General features: G+C 42.4%; 1 protein-coding gene across 1 annotated transcript in view; it reads right to left on the reverse strand.

Moving 5' to 3' along the window:
- The window catches only part of LOC132781618 (WD repeat-containing protein 62), a 41,358-nt gene extending 21,598 nt beyond the window's left edge, over positions 1–19,760 (reverse strand). The window contains exons 1-11 of the mRNA XM_067461049.1: positions 19,535–19,760; positions 15,278–15,369; positions 13,924–13,986; positions 13,493–13,550; positions 12,490–12,660; positions 9,305–9,439; positions 7,578–7,760; positions 5,297–5,457; positions 3,016–3,190; positions 2,650–2,787; positions 658–833 (exon numbers count right to left, since the gene is read on the reverse strand). Of these exons, the coding sequence (XP_067317150.1) occupies positions 658–833; positions 2,650–2,787; positions 3,016–3,190; positions 5,297–5,457; positions 7,578–7,760; positions 9,305–9,439; positions 12,490–12,660; positions 13,493–13,550; positions 13,924–13,986; positions 15,278–15,369; positions 19,535–19,642 (1,460 nt within the window). The 5' untranslated portion in view covers positions 19,643–19,760. The remainder of the gene's footprint in view (positions 1–657; positions 834–2,649; positions 2,788–3,015; positions 3,191–5,296; positions 5,458–7,577; positions 7,761–9,304; positions 9,440–12,489; positions 12,661–13,492; positions 13,551–13,923; positions 13,987–15,277; positions 15,370–19,534) is intronic.
- Positions 19,761–19,776: the final 16 nt, after the last annotated feature.

A 19,776-nucleotide genomic window follows, 5' to 3' on the forward strand; every position in this document is an offset into this window, starting at 1 on the left:
AAGCAATTTTGGGGGTTTTATTTTCTCATTTAATTTTCCGACATATATAGACATTAAGATGATTAGCTGCGGAGCTGTATTCCCAATTATATAGAAACAGCAAGCTGACTTGCGAATCCTTTCCCTTCCAAATGGGTAGGCACTTGGAACGTTTACCATGGAAGGATGAACATAATTACGGCTTTCTTTTACCCTATCCTTTGTTGGAATTGCCCTGGGGAACATCTATATATAGACACACAACCTCGAACATGAGATAAGCTTGAAAGAATCCTCTCTTTCCAGTCCAAGGGTTGAAACTGTCATACAAATTACTATTAAAGACAGAATTTGAAGATCTCCTTTGTAAACGTTTTGTGAGCTCCTTGTTGATGTTGAAAAATACAGTGGCCTGCTATATCTGTGGGTTTATGTTCTGGATTCATATTTAGGTATTTACATGGGCAAATGTTGACCCTTCAGGTGTTTTGGAGTCCAACTCCCACCATTCCTAACAGCCTCAGGCCCCTTCCTTTTCCCCCCTCAGCCACTTAAGCAGCTGAGGGGGAAAAGGAAAGGGCCTGAGGCTGTTAGGAATGGTGGGAGTTGGACTCCAAAACACCTGGAGGGCCCAAGTTGGCCCAGGCCTGCTATAGAGGGACAAGGCTTGAGACCCACCTCAAATTCCCAGCTCTGTCCCCAGAAGCCAAGTGCTGGCCATCGGGGCTGACGCTCATCACGTGGACACCGGATTTCGCATCAAGGTAATTGGTGTTTTCCCCTCGATCGGGAACGTTGGTCGTGTCCTGCAATTGCTGCGTGTTCTTCTCCACATACAGGACCTTCAGTAAGTTCTTTGAAAAAAGGAAGGACGGCTATGGGCATGTACATACATATATAAGTATACATCAGACATTGTCCTAGCATGCTTTTAAAACTGGAATACTTTGAGGGTTTTTTTTATGTCTTCTTTCAAACATTTATTATTTTACTCTATTATTATTATTATTATTATTATTATTATTATTATTGTATTGTCGAAGGCTTTCATGGCTGGAATCACTAGGTTCTTGTGGGTTTTTTCGGGCTATGGAGCCATGTTCTAGAGGCATTTCTCCTGACGTTTCGCCTGCATCTATGGCAAGCATCCTCAGAGGTTGAGAAGGTCTGTTGGAAGTAGGAAAAATGGGTTTATACCATGCAGCTGTGGACAAGTCTACATAGGGACCACCAAACGCAGCGCCCAGACACGCATCAAGGAACATGAAAGGCACTGCAGACTACTTCAACCAGAGAAGTCAGCCATAGCAGAGCACCTGATGAACCAGCTTGGACACAGCATATTATTTGAGAACACAGAAATGCTGGACCACACCAACAACCACCATGTCAGACTACACAGGGAAGCCATTGAAATCCACAAGCATGTGGACAATTTCAACAGAAAGGAAGAGACCATGAAAATGAACAAAATCTGGCTACCAGTATTAAAAAACTCTAAAATTATAACAGCTAAACAACAGAGAGGAAAAAACCAGGCACAGATTAACACCTCCCAGCAACAGATTTTCCCAGACTCAGGCAGGCCTTCAAATGCTAATGAAGGTGATCAGCTAAACATTCACACCTAACTGCAGCAGGGAAGAGCTCCTTGCCCCACCCCAGCCATTCCACAGATATATAAACCCATTTTTCCTACTTCCAACAGACCTTCTCAACCTCTGAGGATGCTTGCCATAGATGCAGGCGAAACGTCAGGAGAAATGCCTCTAGAACATGGCTCCATAGCCCGAAAAAACCCACAAGAACCTATTATTATTATTACATTTATTATTTTACTCAATTATTATTATTATTATTACATTTATTATTCAATTATTACTGTTATTATTACATTTCCATTATGTTACTCTATTTATTATTGTTATTATTACATTTATTATTCTATTATTACTGTTATTACATTTCTATTTATATTATTATTATTGGAAGAATACGTAAGCACATTTACATGGAGGAAGTTTAGAATAATGGTTTAATCAGAGTTGGGTGGTCTTATCTTAAATTACAGTTTAACCACTGATGCCTCAATTAATGTAATGTTCTGTAATTGTAGGTGAACTATAAATCTCAGCAACTACAACTCCCAAATGTCAAGATTCTATTTTTCCCAAACCCCACCAGTGTTCACTTTGGGCATATTGAGTATTCGTGTAGAGTTTGGTCCAGATACATCCTTGTTTGAGTCCACAGTGCTCTCTGGATATAGGTGAACTACAACTCCAAAACCAAAGGACACTGCCCACCAAACCCTTCCAGTATTTTCTGTTAGTCATGGGAGAACTGTGTGCCAAGTTTGGTTCAATTCCATCGTTGGTGGGGTTCAGAATGCTCTTTGATTGTAGGTGAACTATAAATCCCAGCAACTACAACTCCCAAATGGCAAAATCAATTTTTTGAGTGAAGGACATACATTGGGTTGTTAGGTGTCTTGTGTCCAAATATGGTGTCAATTTGTCCAGTGGTTTTTGAGTTCTGTTAATCCCACAAACGAACATTACATTTTTATTTGTATCGATTGGTAGATTCATTGATAGATATCAATTGTTGAAAGCTGGTGAAAGTCTCTGACCTAGACTGACAGGATGTTTACTTACAACGGAAACTTACGTTACTGTAAACATTCCTCGGGAAATGGGTTTGCGTGTCGTTTTCCAAGCTCCAGAAACGAATGGTGTTGTCTGAGGAACACGTCAGGAAGGATCCCGGAGGCAAACGGCTTTGATGGTCTTCAAACTCAGGATAAACCTAAAAAAGGGAACCCAAAACACAGAAAAAGGTGAAAAGTTACTACAGACTACTAAAGCTTTCCAATCTCATGGCAAAAGACTTAGCTTTAGAATTGAAGGGTTGGAATAGCCATCTAGTGCAACCCACAGCCATGCAGGAATGCCTAACGAAATCAATTATCTTTCCATCTTCCCACAAAGAGGCCTCAAACTAAGCAGAGAAGAAGGCCTTCCCCAAATTGCTCACCTCCACATTCCACACGAAGGAGCTATGGAAGAGGTCGGACCAGACCTTCCCCACCCGACTGAAGTCCTTCACGTCCCAGATGTACACGCTGTGATCCTTGTAGACGCAGGAGAGCCAGTGATGGCAGGGGTCGTAGGCCAAAGCAATGGTGTCCGGATAGGTGGCATCGGGTCTTCTAGGAAACACCAATGAGGGGGGGAAAGGATCCTCTTGTCACAAAAGCAAACACACCACACTTCTTTTTTGTTCTGTTCATAAAAATCAGGGGCGTCAAACTGATTTTCATGGAAGGACACAATAACCTTATGGCTGCTGTGCAGTTGCACCCAAGCTGCTTTAAATGTCTCTTAAGTATTAACATGGCCTAACTTTCTGTCGGCTTGAGGGATGCCAGATTTCCTCACAAAGTCAATGTCAACACTGTTGCTTTGAGGAAATAATTTATGAACTGGTCTTGGGTCTAACCCTTTGGGCTCTCTTCCCAGGCCCTCCTCTCCCTCACTATCCTATCCTTCCTTCCTTCTCTCTTTCCTTCCTCCTTCCCTCCCTCTTTCTCCTTCCCATCCTTTAATTCTTTTTTTCCTTCCTCCTTCCCTCCCTCTTTCTCCTTCCCTTCCTTTAATCCTTTTTTTTCCTTCCTCTTTCCCTCCCTTCCTACTCTCCCTCCCCCTTCCTTCCCTTCTACCCTATTGCCCTTCCTTCCCTCTCTTTTCCCTCCCTTCCCTTTTGTCATTCCTTCCTCCCTACCACCCTCCATTGCCTCCCTCTTTCTCCTTCCATCCTTCCCTTCAGCCCTTTTTTCCTTCCTTCCTTCCTTCCTTCCTTCCTTCCTTCCTTCCTTCCTTCCTTCCTTCCTTCCTTTTCTCCCTCACTCCCTTTCTTCTTCCTTCCCTTTTGTCTTTCCTTTATCTTTCCCTTCCTTCCTTCTTCCATTTATTCCCTTCTTCTCTTTTTACTTCTTCCTTCCCTTCTTTCCCTCCTTCCATCCATCTTTCCCTTCCGCCCTTTCACCCTTCCTTCGTTCCTTTTTGTCTCTTTTCTCTCTCCTTTCCCCTTCCATCCTTCCATTCCTCCCTTTCCTTCCTTCCTTCTCTCTTCCCTCCCTCCCTCCTTCCCTTTATTCCTTTCTTCTTTTTCCTTCCTCCTTTCCTTCCTTCCCTCCATTTCTTCCATCTTCCTTCCCTTCCATCCTTCCTTCCTTTCTTTTTATCTTTCCTCCCTCCTTCCCTCTCCCTCTTTCTCCTTCCATCCTTCCCTTCCTTCCTTCTTTAATTCCTTTCTTCTCTTTTTCCTTCCTCCTTCCCTTCTTTCCTCCCTCCCTTCCTTCCCTTCCGCCCTTTCATCCTTCCTTCCTTCCATTTTGTCTCTTTCCTCACTCCTTCCCTCTCCCTCTTTCTCCTTCCATCCCTTCTTCCCTTTCATCCTTCCTTCTCTCTTTCCTTCCTTCCGTCACTGGGCAGCCAATCCTCTTAGCAAGGAGTACTAGCATGTCACCCCCAAGTTAGAAAGTTTGCCCTTGCTTGGTTTATCTCCACCCAGGCACTAACTTGACTTCCCCACAACAAAGTCCATATGTAAAATCTGAAGGGAAACTGATGGTTCCTGAAGCTGCCAGTCGTGGAGGATTTCTGAGGAGAATAGATGCCATTTTCTGAGGGGAATAGACAACAGTTTTCCTTGCTTGCTGTCTCTGGTATAGGGGACTTGGGGTGCCCAATGCCCAAGGCGTTAATTAACTAATTACTGGCTCAACTTCCCCTCACAGACATGGTACTTAACAAATCGGGGAAGAAGTCATACTTAACTGAGGTAAAAATATGTAGCCCAGTGAAAATAAAAGACAATAGTCAGAACTAGTCCTAGTCTATAAATGATGTAAAAGTAAGCTAGTCTAAAGAGCAAGTGATTCCTAAGCTGCTACAATAGCGGCGGATAAGAAGAACTGAGGCAGTCGCCCCGCCCACCAGCTACTTATACTCACAAGGGGAGAGTGGGTGGGGCTAACCACCAGAAAAGTTTCATTCATGGAGGCTCATTCCTCCATTATTTTTATGTCTATCAGGATGAAACTTGGCACAATTGTAAGCAACCTTTACAACTTTAAGACTGATAAGTTTCAGGACATTTTGGCCATCCACTGATTTGTAGGAAATTTTTACAAATATATATATTTAAAAACCTACCAGAGGCATCCCCTTGAATTTCTGCACAATCAGACAACATAAGCAGGGCATCCATCCTGCAAGGTTTCAGAAAGATTCCATCATCTACTGATTCGTACCTCATTATTTCTTCTCTGGTGACATCAACACCCAGACAGTGAGGCTTGGGCAGGTCAGAGAGGTAATGCAGGTTGCGGGTGTGGAAGATGCGCACGGTACCATTTGCGCAGCCACAGAATATAAATTCCTCACTAATGCAGATGCAGTTGGCTAAAGATACCTGATGGGAAGCGAATTAAGAGTATATAGACTGAATCATTACAGTTTCAATACAGCCTGAATAAAGATTATAAGCAACAATTATGGATGAATGGAATCATGCATTTAATGTGTTTTAATCTGTTATTGTTCTATGTGTTTTACTGTTTAACTGTTTTAACTTCTGGTGGCACAACCTAGGGATCACAACCAGACACAGTGAAGACACCTGCCCTTGTGCTTTGCTACTCTGCAGCTGAGTACGCATGCCCAGTATGGAACACATGTCACCACATTAAAACAGTGGATGTGGCTCTTAATGAGACATGCCACATAATCACAGGGTGTCTGAGCCCTACACCACTGGAGAAATTACATTGTTTAGCCAGTATTGCACCACCTGTCATCCGTTGAAAAGTAGCAACCAAGAGTGAAAGGACCAAGGCAGTGACATCTCTGGCCCGCCCTCGGTTCGGAAATTAGCCCGCATGCCAATGCCTTAAATCAAGAAATAGTTTTCTAAGATCTACACAGACACTCACAGGAACACCTCAGCAAGCGAGAGTCCAAAAGTGGCAGGCTCAAACCCAGCACCTCAATCAATGGCTGATACCAAATGAGAGACTCCCCCCTGGGCACACAGAAGACTGGGCACTGGAAGGCACTGAACTGACTGCGCTCTGGCACCACGAGATGCAGAGCCAACCTTCAGAAATGGGGCCACAAAGTGGAATCCACGACATGCGAGTGTGGAGAAGAGCAAACCACAAACCACCTGCTGCAATGCAACCTGAGCCCTGCCACATGCACAATGGAGAACTTTCTCACAGTGACACCAGAGGCACTTGTGTTTTCCCAAATACATTGGTTCGTTCCTGACACAATAAATAAATAAATAACTGTTTAAACTGTTTTTAGTACATGGGATAGGTTTTATGACTGTGTTTTTAAGTGGCATTGAATCTTGCCAGAATTATAAGCCACCATGAGTCCCTCTATGGGGGTGAGAAAGGTGGGGCATAAATAAAGCAAATAATAATAACAATAATAGACAGACAGACTATAAGCAGAGGCACAACACCATTGCTCAGATGATTCATTGGAACTTGTGCCACAAATCCCATCTGCCTGTGACAAAGAACTGATGGGATCACAAGCAGGAAAAAGTTACAGTAATTGAATACGTCAAACTACTCTGGGACTTTCGAATTCAGACTGACAGTTTTGGAGCATAATACTCCTGATCTCACAATCATGTTAAAAAGCAAAGTATGGGTTGTCAATGTTGCAATCCCAGGCAACAGCAGGATTGATGGGGGGAAAAAGGAAAAGCTGACACGATATGAGGATTTAAAGATTGAACTGCAAAGACTCTGGCACAAGCCAGTCACGGTGATCCCAGTGGTGATCGGCACACTGGGTGCAGCGCCTAAAGACCTTGGCCTGCACTAAACACATTCGGCGCTGACAAAATCATCATCTGCCAGCTGCAGAAGGCCATCTTACTGGGATCTGCACGCATCATTTGCCAATACATCACACAGTCCTAGACACTTGGGAAGGGTCTGACGTGTGATCCAATGCAATAGCCAGAAGAGGGATCTTGTTAAGCTGTGGACTCATCTTCTTGTGTTTCAAATAATAACAACAACAACAACAACAATAATCTTTATTTATACCCCACCACCATCTCCCTGAAGAGATTCGGGGTGGCTAACACGAGGCCAAGCCCAAGAATTACAATCAAGCAAAATAAAATACAAACAAGCAAATAATAACATCAAAGTAAATACATTCAGTAGCAAGATATACAACAGATCAGCATGTTTTAGAAGCACATAAGCAATTTTTTGGGTTTTATTTTCTCATTTAATTTTCAAACATATATATATATATATACACACACACACACACACACACACACACACACATACATTAAGATAATTAGCTGCCGAGCCGTATTCCCAATTACCGTATATTCTCGCATATAAGACTACTTTTTAACCCAAGAAAATCTTCTCAAAAGATCTTCTCTTGCGTTTCAAATAATAATAATAATAATAATAGAAGAAGAAGAAAGAATGTTTTAAAAATGCAGGAGTTGGACATTTCTGTACCAGAAACAGAGAGATGTATTCTCACCTTCAGATCAATCCATTTTTCCAGCACACGCTTCTCATTAAACTGGCAAAGGAGCCCAGAAAAGGAAATGCAGAAGGTGCTTCTGGCCATTTGCCCTCGGCCGCAGGCCACATCGCAAAAGATGTTGTTGTGAAGCTCCCCAAGAAGGCCAGAGCGACCCACCAGTGGGACAGTCTCCTTAATCTGCAATGGACATACATCATCATCATCATTTACTTATTTACTCAAAGCGGTATTCAACAAATGCACAGCAAAAATTCAAAGCCTTACAACATATAAAAAATCTAGTATAAAACAACTGTAACATATAACTATTAATTAATTAAACCACATTAAATCAAGAAACAACATCTAGACCAGTGGTTCTCAACCTTCCTAATGCCGTGACCCCTTAATACAGTTCCTCATGTTGTGGTGACCCCCAACCATAACATTATTTTTGTTGCTATTTCATAACTGTCATTTCGCTACCATTATGAATCGTCATAAATATCTGATATGCAGGATGTATTTTCATTCACTGGTCAAAATTTGGCACAAATACGTAATACACCCAAATTTGAATATGGGAGGGTTTGGAGGGGTTGATTTTGTCATTTGGAGGTTGTAGTTGCTGGTATTTATACTTCATCTACAATCAAAGAGCATTCTGAACTCCACCAATGATGGAAATGAACCGAACTTGTCACACAGAACTCCCACGACCAAGAGAAAATACTGGAAGGGTTTGGTGGGCATTGCCTTGAGTTTGGGAGTTGTAGTTCAAATACATCCAGAGAGCTCTGTGGCCTCAAAGAGTGATGAATCTGAACCAAACTTGGCACAAATACTCAATATGCCCAAATGTGAAATTTGGGGGGAAAATAGACCTTGTCATTTGGGTGTTGTAGCTGCTTGGATTTATAGTTCATCTACAATCAGAGTATTCTAGACCCCACCAACGATAGAATTGGGCCAAAACTACCCACACAGAACCCTTATGACCAACAGAAAATACTGCATTTTCTGATGGTCTTTGACGACCCCTCTGACACCCCTCGCGACCCACCCAGGGGTCCCGACCCTCAGGTTGAGAAATGCTGATCTAGACATTTAAACATGGCACTAAAACATATTAATATGAGACATTAAAATCACATAATCCAAAAGCCCAAGGCACATAAACACAATGTAAACAATTTCACCCCAGAACCAGGAAATGCTTTGCAACATTGTTCTGCAGCATTGCTCAACATATACCTCTTTTTTTTAAAGATGGAAGCAAAGATGGTAAGAACGTGGCGAATTTACCTCTTATGTGTTGTCTTCAAGACATCTGTGAGCATAATCACAATTAAGTGCAAAACAAAAGAAGCCATATGAGTTTGAGGACTTTGTTAGAACTTTGGGAATAATGTTTATGTCTTGGGCTGCAGATATGCACAGAAATTAAATCTAGCAGCCAGTTAATGTTGTTATAGAAAACTATTTTCAGAAGGCACTAACATCAAGAAACTATTCTGAGAAGCTCCTTTCTTTTCGTCCTCAGTTTTGGTTTCAGGATCCCTTTCAGATACTGAAATCCATCCATACTCAAGTCCCATTATATACAATCTCAGGGTAAAAAGATGCCATTAATATAAAATGGCAAAATAAAAGTTTGCTTTTTGGAATTAAAAAAAATTATAGCCATGGATGGTTGACCCCATGGATACAGATGGTAATAATAAGACTGAAAAGGGAATTACCTTGATTTCCCTGGCTACATCCAAGAACCAGAACTTCACATGGCGGTGGCCAACAGTAACGAAATAGCTGTCCTCCGAAAAGGAAATGGCCATAACTTTGCTGGAAACCTTGTTGGAGGCAATGAGAGTATCTTTCTGCGAAGCAAGAAAGGAAATAGCAATCAATAATTTTGTAAAGTTGTATTAATTAATGGCCGGGCTGTAGAACAGCTGGTTAATCACCAGCTGCCATAGATCACTGATGACTGGAAGGTGGCAAGTTCGAATCCCAAGTTGGATTGAGCTCCCGACTGTTAAGCCTAGCTTACTGCCCACCTAAGCAGTTCAAAAACAGCTGAGATGTGGGTAGAGAAATTAGGGACCACTAAAAGCATTTTACGACACCATAAAAAGAGCAAGGAGGAAATATGATGAAAATGACTTGGCATCATAGTGGATGAAGCAACAGCACCCCCCTGTGGCTGGAATACAGCATAACCTCCAGGCGCCAATGTTGAAATGCCAAAAATACTTCTATTTGTCTGTCTGTCAGAGGAAAAATCCTCTGACTTTAAAACACCAAACAGCTGAGTAAAAATGCAAGCAGTTTATTGAAGATAATAAAAAAACATTAGCAATAAAAACACTTCATAGAAATAGGTAAATCCAAGTAGGTAGAAAGATAAGCAGGAACAAATAATCCTGGAAAGAAGTCCATCAGAGTCCATGAAAAACTAATAATAATAATAATAATAATAATAATAACAACACTTTTTTTATACCCCGCTACCATCTCCCCAAGGGACTCGGTGCGGCTTACATGAGGCCGAGCCCAAATACAACAATACAAGCAATAATAACAATACAAGCAATTAAAGATAAAACATGGACAATAAAATAATGAAACATTAACACTAAGACAACACACAATTAAAACTGTGGGAAGGCCAAATGTAAAATTAAAATTGAAAGTAATGCTGGAACAAGGGTGAAAAAGTGACTAACACAGGCACTTCCAAGGTAAAACTCCAAACTTGAATCATGAAATCAAACAAAGCCTAACTTGAATCAAGGCAAAGCTACAAGGTTCAGGACAATTATCTTAATTCAATTCCAACATTGCTTCGTCTGGCTACAGATTCTGTACTTGGTACTTTTATCCCCTAATCTACTCTATATCCTAAACTGCCAGAAAATCATTTCTTTTTAGCTTTGACTCTATTATCAGTTTCTCTCTTAGCCTGGCAGAACGCCTGAGAGATTGGCGTGTTTGTCCGTTCTGTCTGAAAACATGCCTTTTATCTTCTGGCTCATTAATTTCTGCCGCTGTTCCAGGTGCCAAGCTTTTCTCAGGCTCAAAGTCCTGGGAATTGTCTGGTAACAATTCAGGCCCTCTTCCAGAGACCATACCATCATCCCCAAACTCTTCAGGAACATTCTCATAAGCAAAGACACTTTGAACAGGAATCCCATTATCATTCTCTTCATCTAAAGCACTCGCATCATTAAAAACAGCATTGTGATGCCCACCATCCAGAGTACCCGGATCATTAGATACAATCACAGGCTGAACTCCAACACCAGCATTGAATGTTTGCCGTGTATGTGTGCATTGTGATCCGCCTTCGGGGTGAGGAGGACAGAATATAAATACTGTAAATAAATAAATAACCCAGAAGAGAATCTGGAGGAGGTCAAGATTGGATTAACTTGTGATGAGAAAAGTGCTGATGGAGGAAACTGCCAATAACTGACCTGGGAAGTTCAGATGTAAACAGTATGTGTTTACATGGTCAGAGACAATGACTCTTTAAGTTAAGGAAGTTGGCATGAAGATGGTTTTAAACAGTGGTTTTAATGTCGAGAGAAATGTTTTTAATGTTTACTATTTATTTATTTATTTATTTACTATTCTTGTATACCGCTGAATCTCAAGCCCGAGGGCGACTCACAGCGGTTTACTAGCTGTACCCACCACATGTTGCTGTGGCCAACCTCCCCTCCCTCTTTCTCTCCTTTTTCCCCTCCTTCCTTTGCTCCCTCTTTTCTTCCTTCCTTCCCTTTTCTTCTCTCCTTCTCTCCTTCCTTCCTTCTCTACCTCTTTCCTTCCTTGCCCCCTTTTTCTTTTTCTTCCTTTGCCTCTCCTTTCTTCCTGCTCTACCTCTTTCCTTCCTTCACTTTTTGCTTCCATCCTTCCTTCTCTCTTTCCTTCTCTCCTTCCCTCCCTCTTTCTCTCCTTCTTTCCCTCTTTCCTTCCCTCCTTTTTTCCCTTCTCTACCTCTTTCCTTCCTCCCCCATTTTTCTTTTTCTTCTTTCCTTCTTTACCTCTTTCCTTCCTTCTTTCACTCTTTGCCTCCATGCTTCCTTCTCCCTTTCCTTCTTTCTTTCCCTCCCTCTTTCTCCCCTTCCTTCCTTCCTTCCTTCCTACCTACCTACCTACCTACCTACCTTTTTCTGTATTGTCATTTAGCTTTTCGTTATTTAGCCTATTTGGGTTTTTAAGTCCTTTCCGCAGTTTTTTTGGGTTTTTTATGCGTGATGGACACTCGTTGGTCTGTTAGGGGTATAGTGTTCAAATTTCGTGTCAATTCGTCCAGTGGTTTTTGAGTTATGTTAATCCCACAAATGAACATTACATTATTATTTATATAGATGGATGCATATAATCTATTTATGTCCCGGCACTGAATGTCTGCCGTTGTATGTTGTGCTCCACCCTGAGTCCCCTTCAGGGTGGGAAGGGTGGAATATAAATAAAAAATAAGTAAAAAACCAATGGCTCCACCTGTTCAGAATTGATGGAGCTTCAGCAAGTCTTAGCTGAACAAGTTGTCAATCAATCAAAAGAACAACAGCAAAAATTGCTATGTAAAGAGACATTTTCCTCTTGTGGGGAATGCACAGCCTTGGCACCTGCCTCCTTCCAAGATGGCTTGAATGAAGAAGGTGGTGAGTATGGGTGTGATTGAATGTATGTGGAGTGAATGCTGAGTATATTTTCCAGGTTGTCTGTGTAACCAATATACTTCTTTCCCTGAAAGTGCCTGATAGCAACCTGTCCCACTGAAAACGGATTAAAGAACATTGTTAAGGTTCAAAAAAGTATTCATAACATTACAATGTCTCCCTGGGTTTTGAGCAACGTTCCTGCCCCTGAAAGAGGCTGTGGTTCCTTTCCTTGAGGATCTGGCCAAGCGGTTCCTTACCTTCCAGTCCCACACGTTAACCACCATGTCATGAGGATATCCCACAGAGACGAGGTACCTCATGCTGGGGGAAAAGGCCACACAGGCCACGCCGTGTTTGTGGCCGTGGAGCTCCGACACTTGCACCTTCTCTTCCACGTCCCAGACGCGGACGGCCGGGTGGTGCCCGCTCTGCAAGAGGAAAAAAGCAAAGAACGGAGTTTCACACCGAGGAAAAGAAAGTGCGTCTATGGAAATGGGCCAAACACAAGGACCCCTTAATACAGTTCCTCATGTGGTGGTGACCCCCAACCATAACATGATTTTCATTGCTACTTCATACCTGTCATTTTGCAACTGTTATGAATCGTAATGTAATTATCTGATATGCAGGATGTATCTTCATTAACTGGACCAAATTTGGCACAAATACCTGATACGTCCAAATTCGAATATTGGTGGGTTCGGGGGGGGGGTGTACATTTTGTCGTTTGGGAGTTGTAGTTGCTGGGATTTAAATTTCACCTACAATCAAAGAGGATTCTTAACTCCACCAAGGATGAGGTTGAACTAAACTTGTCACACAGAACTCCCATGACCAAGAGAAAATACTGGAAGGGTTTGGTGGGTATTGACCTTGAATTTTGGAGTTGTAGTTCACCAACATCCAGAGAGCACCGTGGACTCAAACAATGATGGATCTGGACCAAACTTGGCACGGATACTCAATATGCCCAAATGTAAACACAGATGGAGTTTGGGGGAAATAGACCTTGACATTTGGGAGTTGTAGTTGCTGGGATTTATAGTTCACCTACAATCAAGAAGCACCCTGAACCCCACCAATGACCAAATTGCGCCAAACTTCCCACATAGAACTCCCATGACCAACAGAAAATACTGTGTTTTCTGATGGTCTTTGGCGACCCCTCTGACACCCTCTCACGACCCCCCCCCCCGGGGTCCCGACCCCCAGGTTGAGAAACATTGGATACTGTAATAATAATAATCTTGAAGAACTCACCTCACCAGTTACGATATATTTCCCATCAGGAGAGAAAGACAAAGCACTCACAGTTTTCCTGGAAGAAAAAAAAAACACCAAAAAGTCCCATTATTCATCTTACACAAAATGGGATGGCTGAGAAATAAGAGGATTATTATTTGAAATACTAATATTAATAATGACGATGATAATAATAATACTAATTATTATTATTATTATTATTACCTGCCTCACCTTGTGGCATGAAGCAGGTTAAGACAGCAAGGTAAAACAAAACACAAATACACACAAGCTGCAGGTGATTGCCTCTGTTAATAATGTTGTAATAATTCAAAAAATAACTATCTATATGCTGCTCACATACATTGACAGAAACTCTCACCATCATCAACTTTATACATATCAATATTCAAAGCCGTAGATATGAAAAGTATTAAGATATAGGTTACCTAGAAGTGTTAAAGATGTGCCTTTGTTTATTCTTCCTGGGATTCAAAATCACAACCACACATCTAGAAGGAAAGAGATACAGAAGATACACGTAATTAAAACTTTCCTCAATGAAGGAGAAGAACACAAGTTCCAGCCATGGCCTCCTATTCTGATCCATTCTATCTATATAAATAAAAATGTCATGTTCGTTTGTGGGAATAACATAACTCAAAAACCACTGGGCAAACTGACACCAAATTTAGACATAATACATGCATAAGGCCAGTGAGTGACCATCACTCATAAAACACTGAAAAACACAGCAGAAGTTTAAAAAGCCAAAAAAAATAAAAATTACATTACAATGCATGCGCAAAACCACATATATAAACATATACACAAATATATACACATATTTATTTATTTATTTATTTACAGTATTTATATTCCGCCCTTTTCACCCCTCAGGGGACTCAGGGCAGATTACAATGTATATATACATGGCAAACATTCAATGCCATAGACACACAACATATATAGACAGACACTCAGAGACAATGTAACATTCCAGCTTTTCATGAGGGTATTCTGGCCACCAGGGGAGCTGTTGCTTAACTGTCCATTAGTGACAATGATGGAGATCTTCCTCATTCTTTGCATGCTTGCTGGAGATTTTTATGGTGACATAAATTAGTTACATTAGCCTCCCCACATACGCGGTACCTAAATTTCTTACTTGACAGATGCAACTGTCTTTCGGGCTTCAAAGGTCGACAGCAACATACACAAATTTGGCCGGAAGCTCACTCCGACCCAGGCTGGCTTCAAACTCATGACCTTACGGACAGTCGTGATCTTAATGCAGCTGACTCCCAGCCAGCTGCACCACAGTCCCGGTGCACAAATATATAAACAACACACATATACACATACACACATACACACACAAAACACATACACAGACTGGGCCACAGCAACGCGTGGCAGGGGACAGCTAGTACTAAATAATAACAACAACAACAACAACAACAACAACAACTCACTAGTTACAATAACCTAACAATAAAATGTGGTGAATTCAAAACAGAAACTTTAGAAACAAAACAAAACAAAAGAGAGCACAATTAACAGATAATTAACAGACAAATCATTTGAATATTGAAGGGTCTACACCAGGCATGGGCAAACTTGGGCCCTCCAGGTGTTTTGGACTTCAACTCCCACAATTCCTAACAGCCTTTCGGCTGTTAGGAATTGTGGGAGTTGAAGTCCAAAACACCTGGAGGGCCCAAGTTTGCCCATGCCTGGACTACAGACCACTTATACATTCTTGACAACAATTATATAATATAACAGCAGATAAGCTCTTACCCTGTTGGATATGCCACGTGCCCTGTATTTGGGTCGCAAGCGAAGCCACTGCTGGTCTGAGTAGTGATGCCCAACACTTTTTCAAGCAGCACCTGCCCCAAAGAAGAAACAACAACAACAAAAACAACAACAAGGAAAATCAGCAACCAGAAAGCTATGGATGCATCTACACTGTAGAATGAACGCAGTTTGACACCACTTGAACTGTCATGGCTCAGGGCTATGGAATTATGGGAGATGTAGTTTTACAGGGACTCTGCCAAACCACAGCTCCCAGGATTCTATATGGTTGGGCCATAGCACTGAAAAGTGGTTTCAAATTGCATTCATTCTACATTCTACACTTATGACGCATGACATTCAGAGAAGGACTTGACAATTATTATTATTTATAATAGCAAGGTATTAATTATAATTGTTTTTCATAATTAGCACCTTATGACGTGTGACATTCAGAGAGGGGCTTGCCAATTATCAATAAGAAGAAATTAGTTATATTTATTTTTCATAATTAGTATCTTATGACATGTGACGTTCAGAGAGGGGCTTGCCAATTATTATTAATAATAATAAATTAGTTATATTTATTTTTCATAATTAGCATCTTATGATGTGTAACATTCAGAGAGGAGCTTGGCAATTAATAATAACAAGGAATTAGTTATATTTATTTTTCATAATTAGCATCTTATGACGTGTAACGTTCAGAGAGGGGCTTGGCGATTATTATTATTAATATTAATAATAACTTATTATTAATAATAACAAAGAATTAATTATAATTGATTTTCAAAATCAGCACTTTATGATGTGTGACATTCAAAGAAGGACTTGGCCATTAATAATGATAACAATAATAACAATAACAAGAAATTAATTGCAATTCATTTTCATAATTAGCACCTTATGACGTGTGCCATTCAGAGAGGGGCTTGGCAATTAATAATAATAATAATGATGACAACTTATTACTAATAATAACAAGGAATTAATTATAATTAACTTTCATAATTAGCAACTTATGATGTGTGGCATTCATAGAGTGGCTTGGCAATTATTATTATTATTATTAATTACAACATTATTAATAATAACAAGGAATTAATTATAATTACTTTTCAAAATTAGCACTTTACGATATATGACATTCAGAGACGGATTTGTCCATTAATAATAACTATTATTATTATAACAAGAAATTAATTATCATTCATTTTCATAACTAGCAACTTATGATGCATGACAGAAAGGGGCTTGGCAATTATTATTATTAATCGTAATAATAACAAGGAATTAATTATAATTATAATTATTTTCATAACTAATTATTAAATAATAATAATAATGATAATAATATAACATAACCTCCAAGTTTCCTATTTTGTAGGGGGGGAAACACTTTATTATTTTTCCTATTTTTTCAATTAATTAAAATATATATGTGTATAAGGTGTGCATTTGTATTTGTATTTCTAGGTGCAAAGATGACTGCAGACGCAGACTGTAGCCAGGAAATCAGAAGACGCTTCCTTCTTGGGAGGAGAACAATGTCCAGTCTCGATAAAATAGTCAAGAGTAGAGACATCAGACTGGCAACAAAGATCCATTGCCTAGTCCAAGCCATGGTCTTCCCTGTAGTCACCTACGGATGTGAGAGCTGGACCTTAGGGAAGGCCGAGCGAAGGAAGATTGATGCTTTTGAGCTGTGGTGTTGGAGGAAAGTGCTGAGAGTGCCTTGGACTGCGAGAAGATCCAACCAGTCCATCCTCCAGGAAATAAAGCCCGATTGCTCACTGGAGGGAAGGAGACGAGAGACAAAGTTGAAGTCCTTTGGCCACATCATGAGGAGACAGCAAAGCCTAGAGAAGGGAATGATGCTGGGGAAAGTGGAAGGCAAAAGGAAGAGGGGCCGACCAAGGGCAAGATGGATGGATGGCATCCTTGAAGTGACTGGACTGACCTTGAGGGAGCTGGGGGTGGTGACGGCCGACAGGGAGCTCTGGCGTAGGCTGGTCCATGAGGTCACGAAGAGTCGGAGACGACTGAACGAATGAACAACAACAACAAAGGTGTGCATAGATCACAAATTAAATTTATGTTTATACTTGGGCCTCCTCTCTAAGCGTGTCTCTTTATATATATTATGTAATTATTATTATTATTATTATTATTATTTATAATCCCGCTTTTTCTCTCTTGAAAGAGGATCAGACTGGATCTACGCTGTCATATAATCCAGATTATCACTGCAGATAATCCACATTATATGCTTTGAACTGGATTATATGAGTCTACACTGCCATATAATCTGGTTCAAAACAAACAATCTGGATTGTATATATGGCATAATGTGCAATTTAAAAACGAAATCACACAAACATTAAAATAAGAGTTTAATTTAGGAATATTAAAAAATAAAGTCAAAACCACTAAACTCATTAAATAAATTAAAATACATAAAACACATTATTTTATATATATACAGCACACAAACAAAAATGTATATAAAACAATAATCCAACATTCAAAACTTTTCAAATAAGTGATGCCCAGCTAGTATTGGCCCTTTAGCCCCGCCCACGATGGAGGAATCCCCGCCTTTAAGGTTTAAGCCACGCCCACAACCATGCCAAGCCACGCCCCCTTCGCAGGCCTGTTTGGCTTGTCTTGACTCTGTCCCGGTGCTCTCTAGCCACGCCCACGGCCGCTCCAAACCCCGCCCCTTTTGTTCTCTTACTTGCCTTCAGTCTTGACTCCGCCCGACCCTGATACAGTTTAGCCACGCCCACCGCCGCTTTAAACCCCGCCTCTTTTGTTCTCTAAGTTGACTTGCTTTGACTCCGCCCCGATATCACTAAACCCCGCCCGGTGCTCCTCTAAGCCCCGCCCCTTTTATTCCCTTACTTGCCTTCAGTCTTGACTCCGCCCTGATACCCTCTAGCCCCGCCCCTTCTCTTACTTGCCTTCAGTCTTGACTCCGCCCTGATACCCTCTAGCCCCGCCCCTTCTCTTACTTGCCTTCAGTCTTAACTCCGCCCTGATACCCTCTAGCCCCGCCCCTTCTGTTCTCTTACTTGCCTTAAGTCTTGACTCCGTCCCGCCCGGATACCCTGTAGCCACGCCCACTGCTGCTCTAAGCCCCGCCTCTTCTGTACACTTACTTGCCTTCAGTCTTGACTCCACTCCGCCCTGAAAACTTCTAGCCCCGCCCACTGCCACTCTAAGCCCCGCCCCTTTTGTTCTCTTACTTGCCTTGACTTCGCCCCGCCCCGATACCCTGTAGCCACGCCCACTGCTGATCTAAGCCCCGCCTCTTCTGTACACTTACTTGCCTTGTCTTCGCTCCGCCCACAACCAGTTTAAGCCCCGCCCCTTCTGTTCTCTCACTTGCCTTCAGTCTTGACTGCGTCCCGCCCTGATACCCTCTAGCCACGCCCACTGCTGCTATAAACCCCGCCTCTTCTGTTCTCTTACTTACCTTGTTTTGACTCCGTCCCTCCCCCTCTAGCCACGCCCACTGCTGCTCTAAGCCCCGCCCCTTCTGTTCTCTCACTTGCCTTGTCTTGACTTCGCCCCGCCCACAACCACTTCAAGCCCCGCCCCCTATGTTCTCTTACTTGCCTTCAGTCTTGCCTCCGCCCCGCCCTGATACCCTCTAGCCACGCCCACTGTTGTTCTAAGCCCCGCCTCTTCTGTGCTCTTACTTGCCTTCAGTCTTGACTCCGCTCCGCCCTGAAAACTTCTAGCCACGCCCACTGCCACTCTAAGCCCCGCCCTTCTGTTCCCTTACTTGCCTTGTCTTGACTTCGCCCCGCCCACAACCACTCTAAGCCCCCGCCCCTTCTGTTTTCTTTCCTTCAGTCTTGACTCCCTCCCGCCCCGATACCCTCTAGCCACGCCCATTCCTGCTCTAAGCCCCGCCCCTTCTGTTCTCTCACTTGCCTTGTCTTGACTTCGCCCCGCCCACAACCACTCTAAGCCCCGCCCCTCCTACTCCCTCACTTGCCTTGTCTTGACTTCGCCCCGCCCACAACCACTCTAAGCCCCGCCTCTTGTTCTCTCACTTGTCTTCAGTCTTGACTCCGTCCCGCCCTGATACCCTGTAGCCCCGCCCACTATCAATCTAAGTCCCGCCCCTTCTGTTCTCTTACTTGCCTTGTCTTGACTTCGCCCCGCCCACAACCTTTCTAAGCCCCGCCCCTGTACTGAGCTAGCCCCGCCCACTCCGTGACGCTCGGCCCAAGCCCCGCCCCTCACCGCATCCTCCGCTCCCTGAAGTTTCGACTTTCGCCTCAGGCTGAAGAGCGGCGGCGAGTCCGCTCTGGTGCTCGCGGGCCCGGCGAAGAAGCCTCCTCCGCCGGCCATTTCTTCGGAGAGACCGGCAGAGAGACGGACGCCCCTCAGGAAGCTCCGCCGGCTGGAATAACCGCCGCCGTCCGAAACTGCGCGCGGCCAGCCGGCTCTTCCCTCTTATTGGACAGAGCCGCTGTCAATCACAA

Source organism: Anolis sagrei, chromosome X, assembly GCF_037176765.1.
Source record: "Anolis sagrei isolate rAnoSag1 chromosome X, rAnoSag1.mat, whole genome shotgun sequence".
NCBI lineage: Eukaryota > Metazoa > Chordata > Lepidosauria > Squamata > Dactyloidae > Anolis > Anolis sagrei.